Below are 10,995 nucleotides of genomic sequence, written 5' to 3' on the forward strand. Positions count from 1 at the left end.
CCGTCTTGGACCAGGGCTGTGGTGGGCTGAGCCTCCTGTCTGGGGAGGGGCAGTTGGGGATGCTCTGGTGTAGAGACTGGGACTGGGGGGAGCTGAGCCCTTGGCCCCTCTTCTGGCCTGGGCTCCCAGCCGTGTCAGAGTGCTGGGGACCCAGCAAACCCTCTCTTCACAGACTCCCCAATTCCCTTCCTCCTGAGTGCTCGCAGCCAGAGCAACAGAAGTGACCAGAAAACCGGGTTTTAATGGAGGGGTCTCGGTTGGTGGATGCTCTGGCATGCACAGCGGCGGAGAAGGGACACCGTGGTCAGCTCAAGGAGCAGGGCCTCCCTCAGCCACCTCCGCTGGGGACCGCACCACAGGGTGTTTCAGGAGGCCCCACAGCCAGAAGCTGCTAGGGTGAGGTCTTCAGACGCTGGGATTTCTCCTCTCTCTGGTGGCTGTCAGTTCCAGAGTCCAGCAGGGCAGCCTGGAGGGGAGGAGCTTGGGAGGGAGCGGGGAGGGTGCTCCAGCAATGGGACAGTCAGGTGGGTGGGGGTGGAAACAGGAGCATTAAGCGGGAGGGGAGTGTTGGAGGGGGGAAACGGAGGGGCAGCAAGCCTGCCTGTGGGGACAAAGAGGAGGGCGCCATCAGTGACCGGCACAGGGCTCACAGATCCTGATTGACCAAGAGCACCCACCTGGGTGCAGGGACCCGAGCTCCTGCACCCTGCTGAACCCAGTTGGCTGACCTTCCGAGTTGTCTGGTCAAGCCATCTCCTCCCCTGCGAAGAGGGGCCCCACCTCAGTGCCTTTGCTGCCCTGCCAGCCCATCACCCGCCAAGCCCTATCCCCTCCCTACTAGCCCCTGCCTTTCATCTCATGAGGGCCAGTCCCTTCTCTGCCCTACCCCACCCTCGGCTGGTAGCAGCCTCACATGCCACAGAACAAAGCCCTGCCTGGTCTGGCTCCCTCCTCACAAGTGTTGGTGTGTCTGAGCCCCATCTAGGGCCTTCCTCTTTTCCACCGACCCCCCTCTTTAGTAAGCCTGGTGCCAGTCTCCCAAAATGGGCCCATTGCCGTCTGATCTAGGCCGACTCATGGCAACCCCATGGGCTCCGGCGGGCCTGTAAGGCACCTCTGGGGGGATTCAGACCACCAGCCTCTCAGTGAGCACTCCAGTGATCACCCGTTTGTGCCACTTGGACACTGAAGGGAACACAGGGCCGCCACTGGGAATGAAGCATCCACCGTTTCCCAGTGCAGGAGCCAGGATGGGGTGTCTGGTGCCAACTCCGACCCACCGCTCTCTGCCCTAAACCACTCTGGGCACGGCCCACCACCCTTGCCCCAGGATGGACCTTGGAGAAGCAGCAGCTCTACTGTGAGGTTGGAGACTTGGCAGCGTCGAACATCTTCTTGCGGCCTTCCATCCCGGACATGGCTTCCACGTTCTTCCGCCAGTCGCCCACCTCCACAGGCCGCTCCTGCGGGCAGGCAGCACGCAGATAAGACCCCACAGTCCCCAAGCGCCAGTGAAACCAGGGGATAAAAAAGCTGCCTCTCCCTAAAGGCGGCGCGCCACATGGCAGGGGCTGAAGCCCTGGTGGTGTCGGGGTTACATGTTGGGCTGTGATCCGTAAGGTCTGCAGTTCAAAACCACCAACCACTCCTGGGAGAAAGATGGGGCTTTCTACCCCCATAGAGTTCATCCCCAGGGGCAGTTCCCCCCATCAGGTAGGGTCACCCTGAGTCGGTACGGACTCCACGGCAGGGAGAGGGAGAGTCGTGGAGCTGGTTTTACACGCAGACATGTGGTCTGGCGTCTCTGGCCACGCAGTCCTTCAGTTCCGACTGGGGCAGTCCAGGTATTCTAGAGTGGAAGGTCCCCGGCTCCTTCACAGTGCCCTTTCTTCAGCGGCACCACTGCCAGGTCAAGAGCAACTCTTTTGTAACAACCACCCAGGGACCGTATCGATGGGAGGGGCTTCAGGAAAAGTCGTGGAAAAATAGAGTTCAAAGACAATGGGACTTTGCTACAAAGTTTTTAAGCCCCGCTCCACCCCCACATTCTTATTTTGGTATATATATATATATATATATATATATATATATATATATATATATATATTTTAAACTTTTTCTAAAGTTAGAAATTCCTGATGCCCACCCATCTGAGGAGGTCCCAGCACTTGTCCAGACAGACAGCCATGGGTGGAGGTGAAGCCCAGAAGAAAGTGGAAGCTGTGTGGTCCAGGTGTTGGCCGTTCCGGATGATGACTGGGTTCCGGGGCAAGTTCTCACTCTGAGCACCATGACCCGTCCCTACCCCATCTCCATGGCCCCTCCACCTCCCTGAGCTACCGCTCTGCAGTGCACCCAAGAGGCCGGCCCCGACTGACTGGCTCCTTGTCCAGGTCACAGTGCCTGACCCAAGGCTTCGCTTCTGAAACATCAGAGACCACATTACTTATCCACGGTGGTCACAGGCCCGTCGCTCTGGGCACATCTACACGAGGAGCTCAGCCTGTGTTGAGCGATTTGTCACCCACTGAGAGGGGACTGAGTTCCCTCATTCCTGGGCTCAGGTGCACCTATGAAGGCGTCGTCTTCTTCCGGGGTAGTGGCAGAGGACAGCGGTCTCCACAGTCCCCTGGACTCCCCACCTCCACACACTGCCTTCCCGCTTCCCTGCCTTCCGGGTTGGGATTTCTTCATGTCCCCGTCTGAGGGTCTCCTTGGAGGGGAATCTCCTTAGGGAAGAGAGCGTGTCCTCTGTCTCCCAGGACAGAGTGATACAGAGTGATAAGACTTTATCTCCGGGGGGTTTCTAGAATGTTCTGACTAAAGGGATGACTGGCCTCCAGTAGCAGCTCCTGTGCCTGCCCACAGCTCTGTGAGGGGTGACAGGGGTGGGGAGAGGGCGGGGCTGGCAGGCCTGAGGAGAGGGGCTCTGAGGAGAAAGGCCCTCACCTTCTCCGTGTCTTCCTTCTTCACAGACTTGAGGTTGGCCCGCAGGTCCATGGACACCTTGTGCTTGGAGCCCAGCAGGGCCCGGAGCATGGCGTCGGCGGAGACGCGGACCCGACGCAGGGGCGGGCGCTTGAACTTCCCTCGGAGGTCCATCACCTTCAGCTTCAGGTCCTTAATCTGCCGGTTGTGGGGGGGGGGGAGGATGGATGAGGGCTCACAGGGGAGGGGCCAGCCACAGGAGCAGCAACTCCAACCCTCCAGCCTCCAGGGCAGGCCCTTGGGGGTCCCCGCATCCAGCCCTGGCCTTCAACAGCCTTGTGCTTGCAGAAATTGAACAAACAGATCCCGGTGGAGATGGAGCCCCGCGGTCGGCCCCTCCCATGGCTCAGAAGCCCCTCTGGAGCTTGCCACCATTTGGGCACAGCCTTGGTCTGGCCGGCCAAGTGGCTCAATTCTCCCCAGGCCCCACCCCGGGGGCATTTCCAGGGTGAGGTCTTTGGAGGGAATTCTGGGGACACCAGTGATCTCTCAGATCATGGTTCCTGATAGGAAATAGGCGCTTCATGGCCACAGCAGAAGACCACAGCAGGAGCCCTGCTCGGCCCACCCTGCCCACTGGACCATACAGCTCCCTGCCCAAGGGGAGAGGGAGGGTAAGCTCAAAGTCACTGCCACCAGTCCATCCTGACTCACAGCGAGTCTATCAGACCAGGGAGAACGGCCCTGTGAGTTTCCAAGACCGTAACTCTTTCTGGGAATAGCAAGCCCTCTCTTTCTCCCTCGGAGCCGCTGGTGGATTCAAACTACTAACCTAGAGGTTAGCGGCCCAACATGTAATCCACTACATCACCGGGACTCCTAAGGGACTGGAGTGGAAGTCCGAAAAGCAGGCCCCCCAGTGGGACCCAGAGCAGGTTCCCTAGCCTCTCTGAGCCTCGGTGTGCTCAAGGGGAACACACAGCTCATCAGGGACACGGTGCGCACGGTGTGCAGGGAGGATCAAAGTGGCGAGGCACATGAAAGCGCTGTGCCGAGGTAAGATGTTATTAGCAGGCATGTGGTTATTTGTGTGGGTGAATAACGAGAGTGCTCCTGTTAGGCTGCAGCGTCCAGATGGCAGGGAGGGATGGAGGGCGGAAGTCTGTGCCATTCATCTGTCTGAGCAAGCTCTCTCAGCCCAGCTCCAGTCCTGCAAGGCGGGGTGGTTGCAGCGGAGCTGGTGCTGGTGGTGCTGGTGCTGGTGATGGTACTGTTGCTGCTGCTGCTGCTGCTGGTGCTGGTGGTGTGGTGGTGACCTGGTTCTGGTAGTGGTGGTGGTGCTGATGCTGGAGGTACTGGTGGTAATAGTGGTGGTGCTAGTGATACTGTTGCTGCTGCTTGTGGTGTGGTGGTGTGCTAGTTCTGGTGGTGGTGGTAGTGTTGGTGGGGATGGTTGATGCTGGTGATAGTGGTGATGGTAGTGGTTGTGATGGTGGTGGTGGTGGTGCTGCTACTGCTGCTGCTGCTGGTGTGGTGGTGCTGGTGGTACTGGTGGTGGTGCTGGTGGTGGTGCTGGTGGGGATGGTGGTGGTGGGGATGGTGGGGATGGTGCTGGTATTGGTGGGGATGTGCTGGTGATAGTGGTGGTGGTAGTGGTTGTGGTGGTGGTGCTGCTGCTGGTGGTGGGGTGGTGGTGGTGGTGCTGGTGCTGGTGGGGATGGTACTGGTGAGGATGGTGGTGGTGGTAGTGGTGGGGATGGTGCTGGTGATGGTGGGGATGATGTGGGGGTGTTGGTGGTAGTGGGGATGGTGCTGGTGGTGGTGGGGATGGTGGTGGTAGTGGGGATGGTGCTGGTGCTGATGGGGATGGTGGTGGTGGTGGGGATGGTGGGGATGGTGCTGGTGCTGATGGGGATGGTGGTGGTGGTGGGGATGGTGCTGGTGCTGGTGGGGATGGTGGTGGTGGTAGTGGTGGGGATGGTGCTGGTGATGGTGGGGATGATGTGGGGGTGCTGGTGGGGATGGTGGTGGTGGTGGGGATGGTGGGGATGGTGCTGGTGGGGATGGTGGTGGTGGTAGTGGTAGGGTGTGGTATTGATTGTGGTGGTGGTGCTGCTGCTGGGGTATGACAAAGCTCCCTGGTGAGTGGCCACTTCCCTGGCACAGCAGAAGGAGGGGACCCAGCACACAGCTGACCTGCCCGCCCACATCATCTATTCTCCCCACCTCCTGCCCCAAGCTCACCTCCCTGGTGTTGTGCAGGCACTTGGCCTCGATGTCATAGCGCTCCTCGTCCACCACCTCCACCTTGGCGTGCAGCTCCCTGCACAGCTCCTAGGAGCATTGACCCAGCAGAAGAGGAGAAGGGGAAGGGGTTGGGGGGAGACAATGCAAAGTCTTCAGGCTCCTTCTGCCTCCAAGCCTGCAGTCCTTGCCCCAGCCCCACCCCCAGCCCCTTTCCAGCCCTGTGCTCTGGAAAGGAGCTGATAAGCACAGCAGCCTCAGGCTCACAACAGAAGTCACCCGTCTCTTTCCTTCTCTTGGTGTAGTACTGCTTCCTCCCCTTTAGAAAGTTGGTGGACTCGTTGGCAATGGGCTTGGCTTTGGGGAGATTTCTGATCAAAGTAATAGACGTTAGATGTGGAAGGTTTGAGAACACTATATTAAGCAAAAATAGTAAAATAAAAACCACTAGTAATGCCACACCCTGAAAACAGTCGTCGGTAGCATTTTGGTACATTACCTTCCAGTCTCTCATCTCTGAGGCCACTGGCATTTAAACAGAGATCAGTGTCTCGGAAACATCAAAGACTTATCTCTAGCCAAGGAACCAACCAAACAAAACCAAAAAAGCAAACTCGCCACCATGGAGTCAATTCTGACTCCTAGCCAGCCTGTGGGAAGAGAGGAGCCTGTGGGTTTACGAATCTGAAACTTCACAGGAGCAGAGAGCCTCATCTCTCTCCTGGTTTCAAACTGCGGGCCTTGCATTTAGCCACTCAACATGTAGCCCACCATGTCGCCAGGGTTAGCCAGAGAAGAGACCGAACCAAAGCCAAACCCACTGCCGTGGAGTCAGTGCCGACTCTCAGCAGCCCTTCAGGACAGAACAGAGCTGCCTCTGAGTTTCGGAGACTGCTGGTGGCTTCAAACTGCTGACCTTGCTATTGCAGCCCTGGCAAGGGTGTACAACCGCTACACCAGGGGAGGGACAGAGGCAAGTTTCTGGAGAAATGGGGCCTCCAAAGTCCTCTGTGCCATTGCACTGCTCAGAGATGAAGCTGTCCCCACCCCACGGAACTGTCTACATCCCTCTGGCTCTCACAGCTGGTGCATGTGAGGTCGGACCAAGCATCACCCATTCACAGGCTGTTGGGGGGATTAAATGAGGGGTCCATTGAGCACTGTGAAGAACTGAATGGTATCCCCTGCCCTCCCCCATCCCCCCTCTTACCCTCTATCCCACTCCCATCATGTGGATTCTGACTCACAGCATCCCCACAGGACAGAGTAGACTGCTCCATAGGCTTTCTGAGGCTGTAAATCTTTATGGAGAAGACGGCTTCCTCCTTCTCCTTGGATCGGCTGGTGGGTCTGAACCACAGACCTTGTAGTTAGCAGCCCAATGCTTGACCCACAGTCCTGCTGGAACTTCTCCCTAACCCCAGTCCCTGGGATTATAATCCCATTGGGAATGGGTTTTCCCTGCTAGTGAAGGAGACCACACCCTGGTAGGCTGTGTTGGAAACCAATCTCCTTTCAAAGAGCAGAGTCCACACAGAGAAGTGCGCAGAGGAGGGGAGACAGAGGCCAGGCCAGGGGACCATCCCCAAAGAGCAGAACTCGACCGAGACAAGGACCTTCCCCCGAATGAAAGCCTTCCCACTGGGTCAGGGCATTGGTTTTGAACCTCTGGCCTCCTAACTGTGAGAAAGGACCTATCAGTTCCTCAGAGACCTGTGGTCTCTCCGTTAGAGCAGCAGTCGCAAACCCAGACAAGCATCCTTTGAATTGCAAAGCCTTGAGCGAAGTGAGTCCTAGCTCCTGCCACCTAGGCCCTGGAGCTGCCTGCCCCACCCCCACCCCTCAGGCCCACCCCGTGGCTCACCTGGAGGGCACTGAGCGTCAGGCCTCGGGTCTGCAGGGAGGGGATGCGCTCAGCCAGGTACCGCTCCTTCTCAGCCTCCCGCTCCTGGTGCTCCTGTTCCCAGCACTCCTTGGCCTTGGCCAGCATCAGGCTCTGGGCAGGGCACAGCCTGTGAGCAGGGCCCTGGGGCTCCTGGGGGAAGCACCCCACACCAGGGAAGGAGGAGGGCGGGGCCCAGACTGGGCAGGACAGGGCACCGGGATAAGCCCTGGGCTGAGTGTGGATTTGTGGACCTGTGGGCGCAGGCACGGAGTAACCCCTCCCCACATCCCACAGCCCCTGAAGCCTGATATAAACTCCTGGTGGCCCTCTCTCCCACTTGGTGTCTGTGTTGACCCCTAAGGGGTCCCTCAGCCACTGCCAGTGGAGTCCCACCCTAAAACTAGTTGCTTCTTCTGAGCAAGGCACCAGGCAGGCACCAGAACCCCTGGTCTGAGTTCCCACCCACTGAGCACTAGCTCCATGTAACCCCCAGGTTCCTTCTGCTGGCTCCATCCCCAACCTGGCATGGGTGGTCTAGCCTCCTTCCTACTCACCCTCCAGTGCTCCCCCCACTCCCTGGGCAGAGCCCACCCTCCATCCCCTGTACCTCCTGATGGACATCCCACACCCCCAAAGCCATCCCCATCTCACCTTCAGCATGAGCTTGCGGGAGGCGGTGATCTTGGATTTTCTCTGAGGGCAAGAAGAAGAGAGGCATGGCTTACACACTGTGAGGCAAATGTCTCACTGCATTCTGATTTCCCCCACCACTTAGCAAGCTCACAGGAGCCTCACTGGACCTCAGATCAGTAACTCACCCTCACGGCCACCGAGTCAAACAGCCCTATAGGGCAGGGAAGAACTGCTTCTGTGGGTCTCCTAGCCTGTGACTTTTTTTTTGCATTTTATTGGGGACTCATACAACTCTTATCACAATCCATACATATACATACATCAATTGTATAAAGCACATCCATACATTCCCTGCCCCAATCATTCTCAAAGCATTTGCTCTCCACTTAAGCCCTTTGCATCAGGTCCTCTTTTTTTTCCCCTTCCTCCCCATTCCCCCCTCCCCCTTGGTAATTTATACATCATTATTTTGTCATATCTTGCCCTATGTGACTCTTTATGGGAGCAGAAAGCCTCATCTTTCTCCCAAGAAGCAGCTGGTGGTTTTGAACTGCTGACCTTGTGGTTAATAACCCAACTCATAACCCCTGCACCACCAGATGGGAAAGGGCTGAACTGACCTTTACTAAGAGCCTCAGCCAGAAATCTCACTGGCTGCAGACAAACAGAAGGTCTGTTTGCTGCTAACCCCCACCTCCCACCCCACCCCCTACTGCACCCTCCCTGCTGCGCCCTGCCTGGAAGGCACAGGCGGTCTTCTCAGCAGCCCACGTCAAGCTGCCGCATGTGTGGGACGATGGCCAGGGTCACAGCGTCCAGAGAGCTGGAGGGACTTTACAGATGCCTCTTTGCTGGACCCCTCGGCAGACTGGCCATCTCTCTTGCCCTCCACCAGACCAGCTCTTCATCAGTCCCCCCAGAACTGGAAGAGTGGTGAACGGCAAACCAACTCTGAGCGCGGCCAGGGCGCAGAGCGCAGATGGAAGCAGAGTCCTCAGAGAAAACTGTGGTTTATGTGGGAAGGTTTTATTCTTCTCAGGATTTGCTCAGCCCCTGGGCATCCCTGCCCCAAGTGCTCGCCTCTCCTCAGACACCCACCCTCTCTCTGTCCGCCAGTCAGAGGGGCACCCAGCACAGGGACACCCAGCGGTCACTCACCTCGCTTCAGAGGCCGGTCGGTCACAGGAAGTGGGAGAGAAGAACAGAGAGTGAGCAGGATGCAGGCCGCAGGGCCCAGCTCTGTAGGGCATGGGGGTGAGCGAGTCGCACTGGGAGGGAATCAGGCTGGGTGATGGGGGCGGTGGCCCGGGGGTGGGGGGGTGGGGTACATTTTCAGGTTCCAGCAAATAGAACACAAAGTCAACAGCCCTTTTGGCTTTTGGAAACTGAGAGATCCTTGGTCATTGACCATTCAAGCAGGGTAGCAGGAGCCAGGGCTTGGTCAGCTTGTCAGGTTTCCATGATGCCATCGGTTCCATCTCTGGGTCTGTGGGTCAAGTCCCTACGTCTCGTTCCTCTACAGGCTCTGAGTTACGGCATGGCCCGACCCCACGCAGTCCGTACAAGCAGACAAACTGCCAAACGCAAGCCCCCAAAGGTCTCCCCAGGTAACCCGAGGTGTGAGTTTGCCCAGAGGTTGCATGTGGTGTGGTAGACCATGAGTGCTCACACACACACACACACACACACACACACACACCACACACACACACACACCACACACACACACACACACACACACACACACAGGACTGGGCCCATCCCAGGGAATAGTGTCAGGGTTGGGGGTGCCCTGAACAGGGTCTCAGATCTGAGGCTGGGCAAAGAAGCTTGCCTTCCCCGGGGGCTAGGTGGTGGGTCAGGTTACTTACACTTCCGGCATGGTGGGGTCCGGCAGCACCTAGAGGACACAGAGGGAGCATTAAGGCATGGGCGTGACAACCCTGCGCCCCCCAGCACCAACCGGCTGGCCGGGGGCTTTGTCGGCAGCCCAGCCTGGGAGAGACAGAGACAGCAGGGAAGAAGAAACCAGCGGTAACAGACTCCCGAGGGTCAAGGTGGGCCACACGCGTGTCCATTCGGTTCCATTGGCTCACTCTTTCACGTCAGGGAGAAATCAAACACAAGGCCAAGAAGCTACGTAGGAACCGAAGTGGCTCTGCCAGGCAGCTGGGAGGAGCTGGGGTTTGCAAACGACAGCCAACTCTGCTTGGTTTTGCTTCCAAACTATTAATTAATTAAGATTAATTAATTAATTAATTAAGAGCCGATCGCTGTCCAGCTGCCGCTGCCCACTCACGGGGACTCTGGACAACGAATGACGGCAGCAACGTGCACTCGGCCATGAACCTGAAGATGTCGGTTCAAACCCACTTAGCGGAGCCTCGAGAGCGAGGCCCGGAGAGCAGCTTCAGTAAGCATGACGGCCAAGAGACCACATGGATTCCTCCGCTCGGTAACGCAGGGCTGCTGCTGCGGCGCCGCTTAAAGAGCTGGTTTTGTTTTTAAGTAAACGCATAGGCGACAGAAAACCTCCGGCGACCTGCAAATTCTAAAATATTCTCTATCTGGCCCTTTCCGGGGAAAGCGTGCCGACGCCTGGGGGGACCTGGATGGATCTCCTGGAAAAGAAGATTGGGGCGTGAGGGCGGAGTCCACTCCTGGGCACCTTGAATGAGGTTAGACTTTCTCCTGTGGTGACGGGAGGGCATTGCCCATCTCAGAGAGGAGAAGGGAGGAGCTGGAAGGTGCCCGAGACAGACTGGAGGGTGGAAGAGAGGTGGGCTGCCACCCTGCACACCTCTGGGGGGCGCCATCCACGTTCGCATGCCATGGACCACAGGTGTGCTTCGGGGACTCTATTCACACAGGACAGGGTGGCCCGCACCCCCTGCAGCTAGGCAAAGAAGGAGGTGCTGAACAGGAAGGACAAGCCCAATGGCAGTGCCAACCAGTGTTCAACCCTTAGGCCAGCAGTGTGCAAGAGGGCCTGCAGAAGCGGCGTCCTACTTACTATACAGCACTTGAACATTTTGCGGAAGCCAGTGTTTACTTGGGAGGAAACTAACGCCAGTCAATCAGAGCGGACCGCCCTGGTGGACAGGGCCACCTTGTGTCGGTGCCCTGCAGTGAGGACCCTGCTGGGGGGGAGGGGAGGAGGGCTTTGGAAGCAGGCTTGAAACTCCCTAGCCAGCTGACCGCTGAGGCCCAGGACGAGGAGGTGGTCCTGAGGCTGCAAAGGGGGGTTGGGGCGGGGACTGGTCATCTTAACTGTGCTTGGACAAAGGACATTCCAATGGGGGGAA

General features: G+C 57.8%; 1 protein-coding gene across 1 annotated transcript; it reads right to left on the minus strand.

The window, feature by feature from the left end:
• Positions 1-203: 203 nt before the first annotated feature.
• TNNI1 (troponin I1, slow skeletal type) lies at positions 204-8,933 on the minus strand. The gene is made up of 7 exons (XM_075528815.1): positions 8,849-8,933; positions 7,709-7,750; positions 7,037-7,168; positions 5,173-5,262; positions 2,950-3,126; positions 1,338-1,463; positions 204-601 (listed from the first exon to the last, which is right to left on the minus strand). The coding sequence occupies exons 2-6, from the start codon at positions 7,715-7,717 to the stop codon at positions 1,356-1,358; spliced, it is 516 nt and encodes a 171-aa protein (XP_075384930.1). The 5' UTR covers positions 7,718-7,750; positions 8,849-8,933; the 3' UTR covers positions 204-601; positions 1,338-1,355.
• Between the last annotated feature and the right edge of the window lie 2,062 nt (positions 8,934-10,995).

Source organism: Tenrec ecaudatus, chromosome 1 (genome assembly GCF_050624435.1).
Source record: "Tenrec ecaudatus isolate mTenEca1 chromosome 1, mTenEca1.hap1, whole genome shotgun sequence".
In the NCBI taxonomy this organism is placed as follows: Eukaryota; Metazoa; Chordata; class Mammalia; order Afrosoricida; family Tenrecidae; genus Tenrec; species Tenrec ecaudatus.